The sequence below is a fragment of the Curcuma longa genome, chromosome 3, assembly GCF_044706935.1.
Source record: "Curcuma longa cultivar G26 ecotype Majalengka, Jawa Barat chromosome 3, ITB_CL_G26_1.1, whole genome shotgun sequence".
Lineage (NCBI taxonomy): Eukaryota > Viridiplantae > Streptophyta > Magnoliopsida > Zingiberales > Zingiberaceae > Curcuma > Curcuma longa.
In genome coordinates, this window is record NC_133863.1 from 5318585 (window position 1) to 5338214 (window position 19630).

Sequence of the window (19630 nt, forward strand, 5' to 3'; positions counted from 1 at the left end):
AATCGTGAGTCCAGAAACACTTAAAAGCAAAACTATGAATGAAAGGAGACTGACCTGCTCCAGTACTTGAATGCATGAGAAAGCTACCTACCATGGCGATCCAGCCTTCCTTGCATGATCAAGGACAAGATCCATTGAGATGGAAGAGAAAGAGAGAGTGATTCGTCGATATTGACAGAGTCTTATTGCTCCACACAAGAACGGACCGGAATTAAAACCACACTTTTGCAGTGTCTGTATTATATACATAAACCAGGGCATCTTGCAGAGTTTTTTGAGTTAAATTAATTATTAATGTATGGGGAACTGAAGGTTTGGAGAACAACAACAGCTCGTGATCCAATTCCCGAGGCCAGCCAGCGAGCAAGCAGTTGACTTGTTCGTCGTCTCTCTCTCTCTCTCTCTCTCTCTCCATATATGAACAGATCAGCAAGCATCTCTGATTTCATAACTCACAGGCGATCCAGGGACTAGATTTATTAAAGTATATAATTAAGGAACAAATCAAACATAATCGGAGATAGAAGATTTATTTATAGCAAATCAATGTTGGACGAGATTAATTAAGGAGCTAATCGAACTCGCAAAATTAAGTGCGTTTCCTAGGGGATAAAAAAATAATTAAAATAAAATAACAAAAAGAGTTTTTCGACAGCACGCGTAGCTGTCGCTTCTTTAATTGGGCTTTCCAATTGGGAAGCCCATCAATAGGAGCTCTACTTAGGCATGCCCTCAATTTGAAGCTCAGCAATTGGGATGAAGCCCAATAAAGACCCAATAAGGTTCATTCCAGCCCATCCGCCTAGTGATATCGGCCCAGGTAAGACTCCGTTTCTGCCACCGATAAAATATGAACGGATTCTGTTTTTACTATGATATCATAACTTTCTTCTGCAAAAAATGGAAATCCGCCATCTTACCGATCCCACACGGTCGACCCAACGACCATCTATGAGGAGATAAATTGAAAAACTACAGTTGGTCACGATACAGCAGGGTATTACCTGACTTCATCAGAATTCGAACCCTTACCATCTTCTACAAATCTGCTACATCCAACTCAGCTATGTCAGGTGATATCATAACTTTGGTTCATTACCACAAGAGTTACATATCGTGGCATCTTACCTTCCATCCCTCGAGGGCCCACTTACGATTCGAAGCGTTATCAAGCCGAGTGGTCCCCTCAAACAGAGACAGAGGCATGTGAGAGCTGTCTCGGCAGGACAACCAATTTATTTTTTTAATTATTATTTACATAAATTTTATTAAATATTATCTTTTGATAAAATAAATAATAAATAAATAAAATCATCGAATTTGAAAGAAAGATGTCGAACTAAAATCAAACTAATAGAATAAGAATAAATAAATAAATAAAAATAAAGCTAGCACAATGCAAATAAGTTAATCAGTTTAAAAAAATTTCAACTGCTTGAAGATAATAATAAAAAATTGAGGTTATAAAAAACTATAATAAAATTATTTGGACCATAAAAAATTTTAAAATTTTTATATGCATAATATTTTCAATCAAAAAAATTGACTTTCATCAAAAATATATTTTTATTAATTTTTTAATTTCATGAAATATAATTTTTTTATAATTATTAAAAAATATTACAATCCATGTAATTCGAATTTTTGAAATTAAATAGTTAAAAATAAATTTAAATTTAAAATTTTTGACTTTACCAGTCGATCCTCCAAACTATTCTCTTCAATATTTATTCAAGAACACCACTCAATTTCATATTATTAAAAAAATTAAAACATTCAAAAAAATCTAAAATTCCTATTCCATCGGCAACAGTGGAGTGAAAAATTAAATGCGGAGGATCCACTGATCAGGTAATTCAAGGAGACTGGCAAGTAGTGTGGGGACGACTCATGTTGATTATCAGAATGGATAAGAATGGCCAAGATGACGTGGCTTTCCTATGGACCAGGGGTAGGAGTCTTCTGACGGTCAAAGTATAGGCTGAAGTGTCCACGTGAGTCAACATGTGGCTGACTCCGTCTTGGCCACTTCTCGTCTAGGCTGACTCCGTCTCGGGCACCTCTTGTCTCAGCTAGTTTCGTCTCGACTACTTTTCGTCTCGGCTGACTCCATCTCGACTACCTCCTGTCTCAGCTATCTCCGTCTCGGTCACATCCTATCTCAACCAACTCTGTCTCGACCACTTTTCATCTCGGCTGACTCCGTCTCGGCCACCTCTCATCCTGGCTGACTCCGTCTCGACCACCTCTCGTCTCGGCTGACTTCGTCTCGACCACCTCCTATCCCGGCCAGATCTGTCTCGGCCACCTTAGTCTCGGCCAGTTCCGTCTCGGGCAGTTGTATTTTAGCTACCCTCGTCTCAACCAACCTCACCTCAGCAAGTCTACCGTCTCAGCTATTCCACCTCACTCGGGCTAATCACTAGCCTTAGCTGTGGGTCTATGACACACTAGCCCTATGCGTTGTCGTCCGAAGAAGAATTTGTCTGCTAGTAACACAAGTTTGGGTCCCTCTGACACCCCTCATTTATGCGCCACCGTACAGAGGGCGCGTATCAAGCCGTTAGACGTGATCTTTCTCTAGCCTCTTAGCCCGTCAAAAGGAAGATATTGGTGTCAGATCCGATCTCCTCCAATGCTTTTCCCCGGCATATGCAGCCAAAAGGGAAGGGGACAGAGAGGAGTTGCTTTCGATAGCGGATGCGACACGCGATGAGAGACGTCATCATATCCTATAGATAAAACCCTAATATAGGTTATAAAAAGAGTAATTCACTATCATGCAAGAGGTCTGATTTCTGAAACTCTTTCTACACTTACTACTATTTTGCTCTTCGTTCTCCATATCTTCATCGGAACTTTAACTTGATCGTCTGAGTGGTTCTCAGGACTCCTTGGCGCCAGTCTAACCACTCTCTTCCTGTGTATGCGTCTGGTCCAAGGATCGTCATTGTCAGATAATTCGTTGACTGATGACTTCCATCCACTGTATTGAGCCGGAACAAGAATCATTTGGGCAATCACGTGTATGCCAGTTCTGAGACGTTTGTTTCAGATCATCAACTAGCTTTGTTTTGAAGAAGCATACAGTTCGTTCTTAGTTTGCGTGCCTTTGGATGCATTTTCGATAAAGTACATGCATGTGATTGTAATGAATGCAACATGGATTCTAATTAACTGATAAAGTAAAATAATTAAGGCAACATGAATTCGAATAGATGTGCAAAGAAATTAGACTGTTGTTATTTCACTTCATCTTCATTCTCCCTGCACATTAATCCAACAGTTTTCAATCGAATTAACTCGTCTATCAGGCAAGTCATCGCTTCCTGAGAAGATCCACCTTCTTCCATTGCCCTTCTCGCCGTCTGTCCCAGCTCCCTCGCCCTCTTCCTCCTCTCTTCTGCTTCCTCTCCGCTACCCATCAGCTCATCCACTGCCTCCTTCAGTTGCTCACCGTTCACCACCGTCCGCTCCTCTGCTTTATCGCAGTTGGAAATCACACCGATCGAGATCCCCATCCTGTGCACGTCGACCAACAGCTTCTCGTTCAGGAATTGCTCGGCAAACAACGGCCAAGTGATCACCGGAACTCCGGCAGCAATCGCTTCTAGGCACGAGTTCCACCCGCAGTGCGTCACGAAGCCTCCCACCGCTTCGTGATTCAGTATGAGAAGCTGCGGCGCCCATCCTTGCACCAGCATCCCCTTCCCGCCGCCGACCACCCTGTTCTCGAACCCCTCCGGCTGCCATTCCGATATCTCTCCGGCGTTCCGCACGACCCAGATGAACGGCCGGTCGGACGCCTCGAGACCTCGCGCGATCTCGCGTAGCTGAGTGGCCGTGAACCGGGCCATGCTCCCGAAGCAGACGTAGAGGACCGACCTAGGCCTCTTGGTTTCCAGCCAACTCAAGAAATGATCGGCGCTCCCCGAAGCGGCGTCGCCGCTCCCTCGCACCATCTTCGTATCCATGCCTCGGTTCTGCAGCGAGACTGGGCCGACGAACCAGAACCTGAGGTCTCGCAAGTTGGGGGCTCGATCGACGTAGTCACGTTCCAGCTCGTAGAAGCTGTTCACGACCAGTGCCGTGGATCCGGTGAAGGCTTTCGGCCATCCGGTGGGAGAACTCCTTGGGATGAAGGACGGTGTCGGGGAGATTAGAGAGCTTGAGGTGGATCTTCTGCGGTAGGCCGGGAACCTCGATCAATCGCTCGGTCTCCAAGTCTCCCTGGATCAGCTCGCCGACTTGTAAGATTTTAATAACCGCGGAGCTGAAGAAGTTGCTTCCACTAAAGAGGAGCGAAGGAACGGAGGCTTCTTGGGCGACGCGGGTGGCCCAAGGATAGAAGAAATCGACGACGACGCAGTCAGGGCGGTGGGTTTTGAGCAGCAGCGAGAAGGAGGGCTCAAGCCTGTCGGTGGCGGCGACGAACCGAAACAAGTCGTCGGGGTTAGGGAAGGCGGCGAGGTTCTCGTAGCCCTCGGGGATTCCAGCTTCTGAGCAGGGGAGGCGGAGGGCGAGGAGTTGGATAGGGTGGCGGAGGGAAGCGTCGGTGTTGGCGAGATCAACGGTAGGTTTGACGAGAGGCACGTTGCCGGTGGTGATGACGACGGTGGCTTTGATTCCTTTACCTGCAAAAAGCCGTGCTAAGTCGACCATGGGGATGATGTGGCCTGGGGAGAGAAAGGGCAGGAAGAGTATATGCAGATCATCCGCCATGGTATTGAGCATGAGCTTGCAAACTGTGTGCGCTTCTATCCATTAAATACAGAGGACGGCGTAAGCATGGCAGTCACTGTAAGACTTGTGGACTAGGTTTGCGTTTCTTCTTCGATCTCCTTTGCAATCACGTCTGTTAAGCTAAAGACGTCTTTTTCCTTCCCTCGATTCATTACTGTCACCAGCTCACGAAAGGTAATTAATTAGCAAAAGCTAGCAGTGAGCAAAATGCAAAATGGGCATCTAGAAAGCCTCTCCACAGCTTTCCACAAGACGACACAATTCAATTATACAGTAGTGATTGAAAGGGAATCAAAGCTGGGTACAAGCAGAGAATGAAATATCTACTAGACCCACTAAGGTTTACTAGGGGATAAAATAAAATAACAAAAAGAGTTTTTTCAACAGCATCGCTGTTCACCACTGCTGGATCCGGTAGCACGCGTTCCTGTCCCTTACTTTAATTGGGCTTCCCAATTGGGAAGCCCATCAATAGGAGCTCCATTTAGGCATGGCCTCAATTTGAAGCTTAGCAATTGGGCCGCTGTTTCCAGCAGTATGGCAGACCATTTGAAGCCCAATAAAGACCCACTAAGGTTCATTCCAGCCCATCCACCTAGTGAAATCGGCCCAGGTAAGACACCGATTCTGCCAATTTCGGTTGGCCTATATCCAATTTTTTATACATTTAAATTTATTTTCATATTTATTGATCTGCTTACCGATCATAAATTCAGGTATATATATTATATTTGTACGGACTGACGTAGATGATTGGAATAATATGGATGGACATGTCTTAATTTTGAAATGCTACCTTTTTATTTACCTGTGCCAGGTTTATCGGTTATCACGTCACATCATATGTTCTTAGTGTTGGTATGGTAACCCTATTTTAACGTGTGGTAGGATGATGATTGCTATCATAATTCTCTTCCGTTATTATATTTCTGGCAAAAATAAAATTTATCGTCAAAAATCTCAACAATCTCACAGTCGATTCGATGATCATATATAAAAAATAAATTAAAAAATTATAATAAATTATTATGAAAAATATCTCTCTCTCCCTCGTTACCATAACAATTACATATCGTGGCATCTTTCCATCCATCCATGAAGGGTCACTTACTGTTCAAAGCATTATCGAACCGAATCATCCCCTCGGATAGAGCCAGAGCCATTTGAGGGCTGTGAGAGTTGTCTTGTCAGAACCATAATCCAATTTATTTTTTTATTATTATTTACATACATTTTATTAAATATTATTTTTTAATAAAAATAAAATAAATTAATTAAGCCATCGAATTTGAAAGGAAGATTGTCAGAATTAAAATCAAATTGAGATAAAACAAAATTTATGAGATAAACATGAAGATAGAAAATATATCTAAAATTAATTTAGATTTATTTTGAGCGATTTATTATTTTTATCAAATAATTTAATTAGATTAAATATTCAATCGACTTTACCAAATTTTTTCTCATTTTTTTGTTATCTTCTCCGTACATAAATATGCTCCTATCGTCTCAGTACAAAGTTGGTTCCTATCGTCTCACATGTACAAAAAAAAAATTAAAATTTTAAAATTTTTAAATATTAGTATAAGTCAATTTTCACAATCCATAAACTTAAAATTTGAATTTAAAAAATTTAAAACGAATTTAAATTTAAATTTTACAATGTTAATCGTCGGAGCTCTTCTTTTCATATTTATTCAAGAAGACAACAAAGTTTAATCAATTAAAATTGAAAATTTTTTATCTTAAATATTTAAAAATCAAATTAATAATAAAAAAAATAAATTATGGTTTCACTTATCCTCATCATGCATTGTAACCTTCCAAAATCATACTCTAATTACTAAAATCGGATTTAAGTTTCTTCGTATCATAATTTTCGACAATAAAAATGAACGGCGATGGTAAAATATGTATCGGGCAAGGGCTCATGAGATAAATTATTTCCCATGTGAGTAAATCTCAACCGTAATATTGTGGCATTGTCATATTTTTCTTATGAAATATGATCACTCTTCAAACCATATAATGGTAATCTAGAACGGTAATAAAAATGTTTAAAAAAAAGAATTTTGACAATAAAATAAAAGAATCGATGGCCTCGTTCACTTTTTTTTTTAAATCTTTTAGTTGTTTTGTTATTTTTTCTCTCGATCAGGCAGCAGTATACGTAGTTCTTGCTATTTTATTTGATTTATTTTTTGATTTACTTTATTTTTCGTAGTATTAGTAAGAACAAAACAAGTCTCAAATTTTATTTTGTCCAACTTTTCTATCCTAGCCCTAACAAACAACAAGGAGGTAGATCTGTTTTCTTTCTTTTCAATAGATCCAACCACATGATAATAATAAACTTTTGTTAGTAACCAACTATTCTTGTTGTTTTTCAATAAATCCAACCACCTAATGATAATAAAACTTTTGTTAGCAACCAACTCTTGTTGTGGTTTTATTTCTTTTCAATAAATCCAACACCTAGCTAATAAAAAAACATTCGTTTGTAACCAACTATTCTTGTTGTTTTCTTTCTTTTCGGTAAATCCAATCACCTAATAATAATATATAAAAACGTTTGTCAGCAACCAACTATTCTTAGTTTTTCTTTAGCAAGACTAATATTTCAACTACTTGAACATCATCTTTACAGTACTTTCCCACTTTATTATTAGCTATCCAACACTAGTAAATAGCGTTATTATTGTTTCTCACTATTCAATATTACATTAAATGTTATTGTTTACTTAATCCCAGAGCTACAGTATCTACAAACAGTAACTAATATTTTAGCAAGAACAACTAATCAATAATATAAATAAAAGGTAATCAAGGCATGACCTCATAATCCTAGATTGTTAATCTAAGAACTATAAAAGCTCTCCTAAAATTTCTTCATAGGAAACGATCTGAAGACGGAGAAACCTCATACAACGGTTGAGCATAAAACTATGAAAACAAATTGAACAAGAATGAAAACCGAGCATGTATTTTTTCTTCTTCGAGCTTCAGTTTATTTATAATTTTCACCTCGATCTGACTATTGCACTAGCATGACATTTCTGGACACCTGAACTCATCGAAACTCTATCCACTTAATAACGATCTATATAATGATTATGGCCCTTCTGGAGCACCTGGAAGGGATTCAAGCACCTAAAACCTACTGACATGGACATCGCCTTCAACCATTTGACAATGACTTACGCTGACCTATAATGGGTATCCGAGCGCTTGGAATTAATCTGAGTGTCTAGAATAGATCTGGGAGCTTAGAACAAATCCATGCACAGGAATTGTAAACCTTGGGTTGATCATTCTCCTCCATTTTATTTTGGTTATCTTGTGCAGTCTTACTTTCAGCTTATCGTCACTCGGATGCATCGAACCCTTCCAGCTCCTTCATGTGCGTCTTTCTTGCTTTGCCGGAATACTCTTCTGCAGCTCGTCGTACCTCGGATGTACTGAGTCCATTGACGCCTTTCGTGTGTTATCCTTCTTATTTGTTTGTGTCTTCTGTCAAGGTTTGTCATCTAGAATAAGTGTATTATTCTAAGTCCTTGTACACACATGCATCAAACATAATTTCAAACTTATTTGATTACCTATCAAAATTTCACTTGGGCACTAACAATTTTTTTTTTTTTTTTGACGATGGTCAAACTAAATTTGAAATTAAGATAAATAAATAAAAAAATAAAGCTAACATGATGCAAATAAACTAACCAGTTAAAAAAAATCTAACTATCTCTACTTTTATGCCTAATTCTTTATTTTTCCTTTTCTTTCGACAACAAAAAAAAATTATAAAAAACTCAATAAGAATTAATTTGACTATAAAAAATTTTGAATTTTTTTTATAGACATAGAACTTTCAATTATAAAAAATTAATTTTCATCAAAAAAATTTAATTAATTTTTAAATTTTATAAAATATTTTTTGATAATTATTTAAAAAATATTAAAACGTTGAAAAATTCTGAAAGCTCCTAACTTTAATTCATATTCCATCGGCAACAGTGGAGTAAAAAAATAAATATGGAGGATTCACTGATCAGCTAATTCAAGGAGACTGACAAGTAGTGAGGATAACTTAAGTTAATGTGAGATCATTGGGATAACAGATACTATCTTTTGTTAAAGAAGAGAATGACTTAAGTTGATTATCAGAATCATCGGGGCAATCACTCGAGTATCCACTGATAAAATGGTCCAAATTTTTATAGTTTTTGGGATTACGACGCCATGATAAAAAATAGATGCATCCTTGGATAATGCTGATTTAAATCTTATATTATTAGAGAATTTAAATATATATAATATTGGATTATTCATTGTAATCTATCTACGCTTCCATTAATGGTTAAAATAGATGAATTTTAAAATTAATCAGATAATAAAAATTATATATTTAAATTTTTTAAAATAAATAATTAAATAATAGTGTGGCTAACTTTTGAGTCACGAGTGGCCGATAGTGCGTAGTGACGGATCAAAAAGGACGGGAGGGAGGGTGGCACGACTTTCCTCTTTCTCGAAATTTTTTAATAATATTATTACTATATAAATTTATTTATTTTCTTAATATATATAAATATTATTTGTTTTTTCAAAGATAATTATTATATATTAATATATAATAATTATCTTTATCAAGCAGTATACAAAATACATGGCTAACTTTTGGATTTATCTGAGCAATCAGTCGGGTCGGCAGCGACGGCTTACGGTGTCCGGGAGACACGTGAAGCGAGCGTCTTAAGTCTTAAGCCGACAGAGAGAGCCGCGTGTTCATCTTGTCCGGGAGTTTCGAGAAGCAAGTGTATATATATATATATATATATATATATCCTGCGCGCTCTGTTTACGCATCTGTCCGCGACATCTGACATGGCGAGGATTTTTACTGTTCATCCTCCTCCACCGTGGCCTGAACGAAATCCCGAAATAAAATGCCTCTCCCAAAATCGCGCGGTCGATTCTCAATTTGAGCTTCCACTATAAGCCGAGCAAGAGGACCAAGAAAAAAGAGGAAGAGGTTTTTAAGGCTAAGAGCCCCTTCTTAGAGCAAAAAACTGAGAGGCCGTTTAAGAAACAGAAGAAGGAAGAGGTTGAATTGCCTAAAGCTCTGCAGCGGTTTTCTCGGAAGAAGGCATAATTGTGAGACAAAGTAGACTTGTATGAACACATTAGTTGCTTGCTGTCCAGGTAGAGCTGACGATAGGGAGAAAAGCTCTACCTGTTTGGTTCTTTAAATTGATTTCTGTAAACATTAGCTTATTGTCTCGAGTCTTCGTGCCACCGCCGTGACTCAGGCAAAAGAGTGTTTAATCATGATTCATGCGCTGAAAATAGGAAAACCACTTGAGCACGAACTTGATTGTCAAAATCCCAAGTTCTCCAATAGAATTATGGAAATCAATGGGGAATTATAAACAAGGATGAATTATTGGATTGTTCCTTTTTGTTCGTGCCAGTTCAGTATCAATTTACCTGATTGAAAATGGTTAGATTTGCATATCTACTTGTCATGGTGGATTTAGGCATTCACTAATACTTACAAATAAAAAATAAAATATGTAATATTTGTTTAACTCTAATAGTAACAAATAAAAGGGTTTTCAAATGGTAGATTTGTTCCTCTCGACACGATCAATTGTGAGACTGACCATTTAAGGCAAGCGAAATTGTCCTCCCATTTGAAGACCTACTCGATATTTGATTTATGTATATATATCTTATTGTAGAACCGATGATACTGATTGTTTAAGACAAGCGAAATCGTCCTTTATGAATTAAAAGTATAAAATTTAAAAATCATATTAACTAAAAACACCTTACGAATTTACAGGATAGCTTCAAACTTTAAAGTCGGGTCATGCTTGACTACAAATTTTGAACGTAAAGAAATTCCATTCAATCAAAGAACACCTTACTCTTGAGAAGGTATGTATGACAGGTGTAGTATATAATGAATGATTCATGACCCGTGCGAGTTATCGCCGACATTAAGTCAATTTTTGACCCAAGTTTACAAACACAAGTGCAGAATTAATGAAATAATATCTAAGTGTAATTAATCAAACCAACAAAAAAACATCCTTGCAATTTCTACTCCCACACCCTCTCGGATACATGTGTAAATACAAACAAACACACTAGCTCTTTTCTTTGCAATTTCCTCAAAGTATCTGCGTGCCAAAGCAAGATTGGGTAATGTATGTAGTACAGCCATCAAAAGGGCACGTATCAGAATGTAAAAGCTAAGTAAAGCAAGAACCGTGAGAGTATCTTGTACAAAATTCAAGAATTTCACTTCTCAGTAGAAAAGAACACCTCGTTTTGGATGCAGATTGCAGCTCGTTATCCCTGCTAAAACGGTCCATTCTCAAAATGCAACAGAAAGGGAATCAAAATATTTCATGCCTTACCGATATTCCAGGGATGTGAAGAAGAACCAACGATGTGAAATACAAGCAAATAGAAATCATGGCCCCAAAAATGAAGTTTTGAAAGAGGCGTTTGTTATCATTGCTAGGGATGAAATTGGTCTTCAACAAATTTGTCAGGTTAAATATCCTGCGGGATATCTGCAACAATTGTCAATTCCAATATTTCAGTTGAATTTTTCTATTGTGTTTCATTTAGTTGAAGTGGTTGATTCATACAAAGAGATAAATTGCCGTAGTAAGCAGGAAATTGAGTAAAGGATAACTCGGAATGAAGCAAAGAAGCCATTTGGGTTTTGGGTTGTATATCCATCAAACCATTCAGTCAAATGTATGCATTGAGCTATCCACTCTATTAATTATGTCAAGGTTAGGAAGATTATTATTCAATGCCCAGACTTGTATTTGTCTTCTATTGAAACCTCTAAATACAATATCTAGGATGACGAATTTTAAACCAACCACCCTTGATATATTGAGAAACATCCCCAATCCAACAAACTTTAAACAAGTTTCATCACATTTCCAGAAAAAATATCCCATAATTCCATCCTATTTCCTTGAATCCCCAGCTTTTCCTACTGTTTTTCCTTTTTATCAATCTCTCATTTATTGAAAAAGAACATCTTTTGTTGAAACCAATCTACTTGTGTATCCGTATTGGGATCGACCAACTTTAACAACCACAGTTTAAAATATCAAGTCAAAATGCAGCAGGATTAAAGTTAGTTATACCTTAGCCAAATATGGATTTGAGAGATGTAGGTCTCCAGTGTGATTTTACCAATCCAGCTGGCAAATAAAGAAGATCAAAGAGGAAAGACAGTGTATATTTGTAGTCAAAATCCAGAGTGGAAAAATTGACTTACACAAAAAGAGTGAGGGAGGAGCTCCGAAGCTGCTGGGTGAAATTCCGCAGGCAAATGTAGACACTGGAATTAATTAAAACAAGAATTATAGTCTCTTTGATAATGCACTAATCTAAAAAAAAAGTCAATTCTTTTCGGACAAGCCTTTAATACGCACGTGATCGGAATCCATGATGTATATGGATGGAACTTGTTGTAGGTAATTTTGTCTAACTTGTAGATGAATTCATACCACAAATACCCAATCTGCATGAATCAAAGTATACTTTTCTTTCTTTATTAAAGGAAGTGCTCAACCAAACCAGAGTTAAGGTTGCCATACTAACCAACAAGGATGATGAGACTATGATTGTCTTTATGTACAATTTCCTTCTAGTTTCAGATTCCTCGAGCTTCTCCATCCATCTTTCAACCTATTTTTGGACATGAAATATAAGCTGCTTTAGGAGAAAAAACTATATAGAACATCAAAGTTAAGCAGAACAATTTAAGTTGCATCCCTAAACCAACAAGACAGCTAGATAACACTTTAAATTGATAGATGATGTTGAATATGATCAATGAACTTACAGTTGGGTGATAATATGCATATATCATGCCTATGATCCAGATATAACGGTCAAGGCCAGATCTGAAATGCCACTCATGCAAGAGCGGCAACCCTGCTTTGGAAGGATTGGGATCTTTGTATCCTGCATAATAAAGCCTTAGAAGAATGGAAGAATTCAAGTACTAAAGATAATTACTAGTAGAAACAGATAATGTAGTTCAGCATCAATATGCCACTAACCTAGTAGGAAGGTAAAAGGACCCATCACAATATCAAACACTCCAGGTATCTCCCATATGAAGATGACCATAAGGAAGCAGCATATTATCTTGACAGCCATTACAGGTGCAATCTCATTATATTTGTTGTAGATGGAAAGTGCAATATAAAGCATAAGAGTGAAAAGAGTGTGCATTGGACAAATATAGTACAGTGTGTAGTCGTTGTTTAGGACAATGCAGCAAAATGCCACAAACAAATTTAGCCGCCACATCATCTGTGTAAAATAGGTAAATGTATTTAATTCCTGATCAGTAAGAGAAAATTAATAATAATAATATTATTATTGGAATCGTGGGGGCACCTGAGCAAACCGAGCAACACTAAAATCCTTGCGTACGTAATAGTAAGAGAAGTTCCCAAATCCAGTCATCCAAACATAAGCAGCGATGAAGATTCTTATTGCATTGTATATTTCAGCAGCAGCAAAATAGTGGTACAATAAGAATAAAACCTGGGAAGATGTTCACAACAAAAGTAAATACAAAAAAATCAAGTCAAAACAAATAATCATCATAGTTACAGGCTCATCGAGAAATCAAATTTGTGATTTGAAATGAGGTAAGAACTTCGCATCATATAGTTTTTCTGGACCATCCACCAAAAGCTACGCTGCAAGAAAAAAGAATTATGACTAGTTCAAGGTATACCACATTTCAGTGACCCTTCCATTTATACTCATATTGGTAAATTTTTTCAAGTCACAACTATCATGAATCAATATATGCCAAGGATGCCACGTTGAAGAATGTCAGATTAAGAAGCAGAAATTCAACAAACCTGCATCCATCCTCTCCATTCATCAGTTTGATGACGATTCAGATACAGTATGGATTTCCCAGTAAAAGATGATATGTCATTATGCTTTTTTAGAGAAGTCAGGATTGAAGCGATTATAAGGAGAATATAAAGAAAAAGAAAAAGGTCCCGGCTGTAACTCTGAAAAGAAACAAATAAGAGATCAGGGGAAAAGGGAGCTAAAATATTAGCAGAAAAGAGAAATATAGAACTCATTATAAGTGGACATACAACTAAAGAAAATTGGGGGAAAGTACTAAGTTTGAATCAGATGCATAAGCTGTCGTACATCTAAAAATTGCAAAAATAAATTAAAAAGATAAACAATTGTCACAATTTTTTCATATAAAGTTGGTCAAGTTATTTTTAAAGACAATATTTAGGCTTTGCCTATTTTTCTTGCACTAATCGGATGATAATAAAAAACCTAAAAAATGCAATATGTCCATATTCAAGAATCTTTTTTTTTCTTTCTTATTTTTCAATTTTAAGTACAACAAGGAAGAATATGAAGGAGAGGACAATAGAATCTCAGTCTAAAGTCTCCAATCAATCAAACCCATAAAGGTTCTTTGAAATTAAATGATTTGTTCGTTACTACAAAACAACATAGGAAAACTTTTGATCTTTTAAATTGCCTTCATCATCAAGCTAAGTTTGTCCTAACTTTTTAGGGTTAGGTATATGGATCTTATTGGCTTCCATTGAGCTCCATTCAAAGCTGTATCTCTAGATATATTCAACTCACTTAAATATATATTAAATAATATTTTAATTTATCTCCTCTACCTTTATGCCTTCCACTCTACTAGATACAAATCTTCTAACGAAAGAAGCTATTGGGCTTCTTAATATGTCTATATAATCTCAAGCTATTTTCTCTCATTTATCATATATTTGATTTAATCCTAATTACTCTTGAATAACTAGTATTTTGTTTTATGCATTCTAGTAATTTGACACACTCATATAAGCACTCATATCAGCTACTCTAACTTTTTATATATGTTGCTTCTTAATGTCCTAATACTTTCGATACATATATTATGACGGACCATACCACAATCAAAATTTTCTTTTTGGCATAAGGGTTACATAAGCACCACATCTATAGAAACTCATCTCTATTTCAGCCATTCATTTTTTTTCCTGGTAACGTATCTTCATCAGCATCCCCTTCTCATTGAATAACAAATCCAGGATCTCTATAACTCTTTCTTACAAGAGAGTTCATATCAATTCATCCATCTTTAAAAAAATTGTCCTTTATTTTCTATTGTTGAAACTACATTTCAAATAATCATTTTTTATCATGCTTATAGTTTTATAAAAAAATCCTTAATCAAGTTTCAAATTTAATCTAATTACACTCACATTAGTTCACATAATATCATCTAGAAATAATATCCGGTGATATTATCTTCAATAGGGACTTAAAAATAATTCATACAAAAGAAATACAGATGTGCATTGAAATGATTCATTTCAGGTAATATCCTGAAGTTAATATATATGGCATGGTTTTAACACATTATATTCAGTTTATTTTGCAGAAAATGAATAGTTATTCTTTATGGATTGCACATAAGCACCCTGTTATTGTTCAACTAAAACAATAAATGCTGCATCATCAATTTATTCAATATGCAACAAAAATAACAATAAAGCAGTACTCAAGAACCTTGGTGGTTTGTGAAAACAGATTTGTTCGATCACAGATGTAGAAGTAAATAAGAATAGCTCCAAATTCTGCCCTGAATAACATTAGCAAGTTAACCAAAGGTTAGTAGTCAAACATCCAAAACCTACCAAATTGAAGTATAAAAAGAAGGGACTTACATGGCTCTCAATAATGCTCTATGTTCAAGCAAAAAAGACTTGTCCATTGATATAAATCTAGAATGTGTCAATGTCAAAAAAAAATATAATATCATGTTTTACAAGCATATACATAAAAGTAGAAGGGAAGCCTTGGCGCAACGGTAAAATTGCTGCCATGTGACTTGGAGGTCATGGGTTCAAGTCATTGAAACAGCCTCTTGCAATGCAGGGTAAGGTTGCATTCAATAGATCCAATGTGATCCGATCCTTCCCTACAACCCTACATTGGCAGGAACTTCGTGCACCAGGCTACCCTTTTTATATACATAAAAGTAGAAGATTCATTCACCGACCTGAATAAATTTGCCATGACTGACGTATGTCGGGATCTTATAGAAGAGGATCTTGATATGCCTCCTTCCATTAAAGCATCCCTATCATTTCCCTTGGATGTTTCTTGCTCCAGGCCATCCAAATTTGTGTCTGAATGACTGTATCAGACAAGATACAAAATATCCAAGTAAAACATATGACTAAATTGATGTATCAGTCAAGTGTATTCATAACATATAGAAATTGAAAATAGGAAAAACTGGAAAAATATTCCCATACGATCTTCAAAGTGAAGTTACTCCAAATTCCATGTCAAGTAGTCTTTTAAACAAAAAATATGCTAGATTGACTAACACAATTTTCTCATTACCAAAGACTTATGATGGATGAAGGAATATATACAAAAAAGAAAATTATGGCACTCAGTTTAAATTAAGGTTGTTCACTCATGAATTTGACTTACAGCTGAATGTTTGTGATCTAAAACATCATGCAAAAATCCTCTCATTAGTGGCAATAAACTCCACACGTTTCAAATTCAGATACGCCTCTTTATTATAATTTTTTTAATCAATTCAAATAGCATTGTCAAGCACACTTCAGGAGGTTCAAATTTTACCTACCATGTTGCAAATTGTGTTTAACAATTTTAGCCTCCATATTAATGAATTTGTGTTTCACTAGGTCCTTATTAGTAAGTTTGAAACTATAACATATTAAAGTGGATGTACAATATCTAGTAGAGAAAAAAAGTACATGATTCAGAATGAAGACTTCATTTAGTGTATTCACTGTAGAAATCTTACACTTTTGTGATGAAGGAAGATTTTTGGTACGCCAAAAATTCTGAATATATCCATGCAATAAAAACAGGGAGATATCCAAGAAAGAAGGAAACCTGCAATAGACAATGGATCAAGTCTAATAACAATCTTTAGAAAACCTATGTCATAGATAAGATAACAAGGTTAGCTTTGGATCAAGCATATGACTTTATGCGGAGAAGTAAAATTACATAAAATATTCAACTCAATTACAGCTTCGATTCCTAATCAAATTAAATAAATACACAATTATGTCTTATCCAGATATATTTTCCAGAAATATTACTCTGGCCTTGAAACTTAATTCAAGAGACTAGCATTATGGCTATATATCAGCCGGAGATTGTTCTACAAGTATGTTCTTCAGAACAAAATTAAAAGTTTCAACTATATCTTTGGCAAGTTAAAAAGCTCTGAATCGATAGTGTAACTCATCACAAGACCCTAGTCCTTCTGAAACATCATTTTCTTGAGCATCGTGTACTTCCAGTGTGTGTGAAACACTGTCATGTGCACCCACCAAACACTACGGAGAGTTCAACTAAGTGCGAACGCATCTTAACCAAAAGCAAAATTAGGTCGAGCTCTATTAATTACAGGCATAGAGGACGGTTTTTCGCATCGATTCGAGAATCGCCAACTAAATGGTTCTACATCGAATTACTACCTGAGTCCTGAAAACTTAACAAAACACCAATATGACTCAAGCCAAAACTCCTACTGCTGAAAATGTTCATCATACCTGTCCGGGCGTAACCGGTCCTGACTCCACCATCTTCCTCGACAACTCAGCTCTCAAAAAATGCTGCAAGAAACGACAGAATTCACCAACCAAATAGATCCAGGAACACCGGAGCAGATTAAAGATCTAGCTACCTTCTTCCTGGGATCAGAGGGATAAGAGGTGGATCTTCATCAACAGGGAGAGCAATCCACAGGATTTCACAAGCGATGAAGCAAGAAAGGACCTCAGATTGGCCTCCAAATGGAGTCAACAAGCGAATCCGGAACTTGCCATTGCCTGATTTTGAGCGAGAAGTCGCCCTCTCACCGAGCGAGTCGCAAGAGCAGTTGGAGAGGAATGCTGGAGGGAGGTGGGGGTTTGGCGACTAATTACTTTCTTGTCTTCTTTTGCGGAAAATTTCTCTTTGCCCTTCCGAATTTATCAACATTTTTATGTCACCCTTTTCTAACCTTTTATTCCATTGACAGACAAACACGTATCTATTTTACAGTTTACGGAGATTAAAACATAAAAGTGTAATTTCTTAAAATACGAAAGGTGAAGTGAAAAATAATAATAATGGGCCAAGTGAAATTTGCTCCTCCTGCTGGCTGGATATTTTATATGCGGCCACAATGCTCTCCCGTTAGATTCGCAGCGTGATCAACGAACTGTAGAATGTACGGTGGATTCAGCCGCCGCACGGATTATTTTTCTGGCAAAGATTACTTGTTCCGAGCAAGACAGGCAACAAAGTATTCTCGCTGCCGAGTGACGGATGTGATGCTTTTATCAATGATTTGGCAGACGTGACTGCAGGCATTGGCGGGCCCCTGTCTCTATAAAATCATGAATTTTCCAAGCGTACGGATGTAAGTAAGATTACTAATCAATAGTTTACCCAGTCTATTCTTTATCGTAATGACTATGATTTTGAATCCGAACGCCAATCACGAGGAGGTTAGGTGAGCAAGAGTTAATTATGGGCCATTTTGAATTTTGAATTGGCAAATCACGTTGACAGGTCAGCAAAATCACGCTCTCAAGGATATCTCGATTTAATAATTCTAATTCACAAATAAATTAACGGGCCCTAGTTTGGGCCCAGTACTTAAGGCTTGGTCCCCCACATCATTGTCGAGGGCTGAAGAATGTGGGCTTTGGATCCAGTAGGCCTAGGCCCAAGAAGTTGAATTGCTTGTGGGTCCCACGCGATCTTTAACGTGAGTTACAAAGTTGACCGCTTTGGATCGCCCAATCAGATTCGCCATGCACGTCTTATTGAATTCACGCAGTTCTCATGGTTGCATTTGCGATAACATCAATCTGTGCCATGTTTGTATGAAGGCAAGGTGCCACAAATGCCCTGGTCAGATTCACCGTGATTTACCCTATGCACTATTTTCAGATTCCAACCTTTTGCAGCATGAATTCACGCAGTTGCTTGGAATTTTCCTCTGTTTGTATGAAGGCAAGGTGACACGTTCAGTGAGTGTGGCATTTCACCTACAATTAATAATTATTTGTCGAGCCTCGCCGTGCTAAGCAAAGTTGGTGATGCGATAGTCCTAAATTTTGGCATGAGGTAGGCGTGCGAATAAAACTATTATGGTCGGTGAGAGATAAGACTTCACAACAACGTTGTGGAAGAGACTTATAGAAGAAAAATATTATGTCTTTCAGCTTACGGTACTTGATTTTTAGAAATATTATTGTTTATTTATTTTTATATGCCATGCCACAGAATGAGCTGTAGATACTCATCAAATGGTCAATTAATTATATGGTGCTCGACTATATATATATTCGCATCATTTTGTCTTTCTTCATCAATATGTATTATAAAATGAATATATATAATATTGACTAATTAAAATAAACGTAGATTTAGAGTTTCATTCATGTGGCAGTTTATGAACCTTTCGAGTCACTGTAATGGGAGTTGTAAGATGCATGGCAACAATTAAAGCCACTGCACAAGTGTCGGCTGGGTGTTTGCATTATTTCAATATTTTAATTTTAAAAGAAAGAAAGAAAGAAGTATTTTGTTATGTAATTTCTTAAAGATGTCTCTAAAATCTTCTTTATCTATTCACTTATTTAAGGGAAGGACCACAGAGGATACAAAGTCATTTTCTCTGGGGTTGAGGCTGGAAGAGGGAAATTAAGAAATCAACAACAAACCTCATCTAAACCTTAATTAATAGAAGATCGAGTCTTTTAAGTATCATTCTAGAAATTCATTC

General features: G+C 36.7%; 2 protein-coding genes across 2 annotated transcripts; both read right to left on the reverse strand.

Annotated features, from left to right (window-relative positions):
* Nucleotides 1-3221: 3221 nt before the first annotated feature.
* Nucleotides 3222-4790, reverse strand: LOC141825560 (UDP-glucose flavonoid 3-O-glucosyltransferase 7-like). Its single transcript, XM_074712940.1, is given in 2 exon segments — nt 3222-4082; nt 4084-4790. Coding segments are annotated over 2 exon segments (1491 nt in total). The 5' UTR covers nt 4735-4790; the 3' UTR covers nt 3222-3242.
* Nucleotides 4791-10788: 5998 nt separating this feature from the next.
* Nucleotides 10789-17725, reverse strand: LOC141824134 (protein REDUCED WALL ACETYLATION 3-like). The gene is given in 17 exon segments (XM_074711373.1): nt 10789-11106; nt 11169-11327; nt 11406-11538; nt 11922-11978; nt 12056-12118; nt 12213-12301; nt 12382-12468; nt 12626-12747; nt 12846-13101; nt 13189-13338; nt 13665-13823; nt 15364-15436; nt 15522-15578; nt 15857-15994; nt 16643-16734; nt 17403-17465; nt 17537-17725. Coding segments are annotated over 16 exon segments (1674 nt in total). The 5' UTR covers nt 17436-17465; nt 17537-17725; the 3' UTR covers nt 10789-11100.
* Between the last annotated feature and the right edge of the window lie 1905 nt (nt 17726-19630).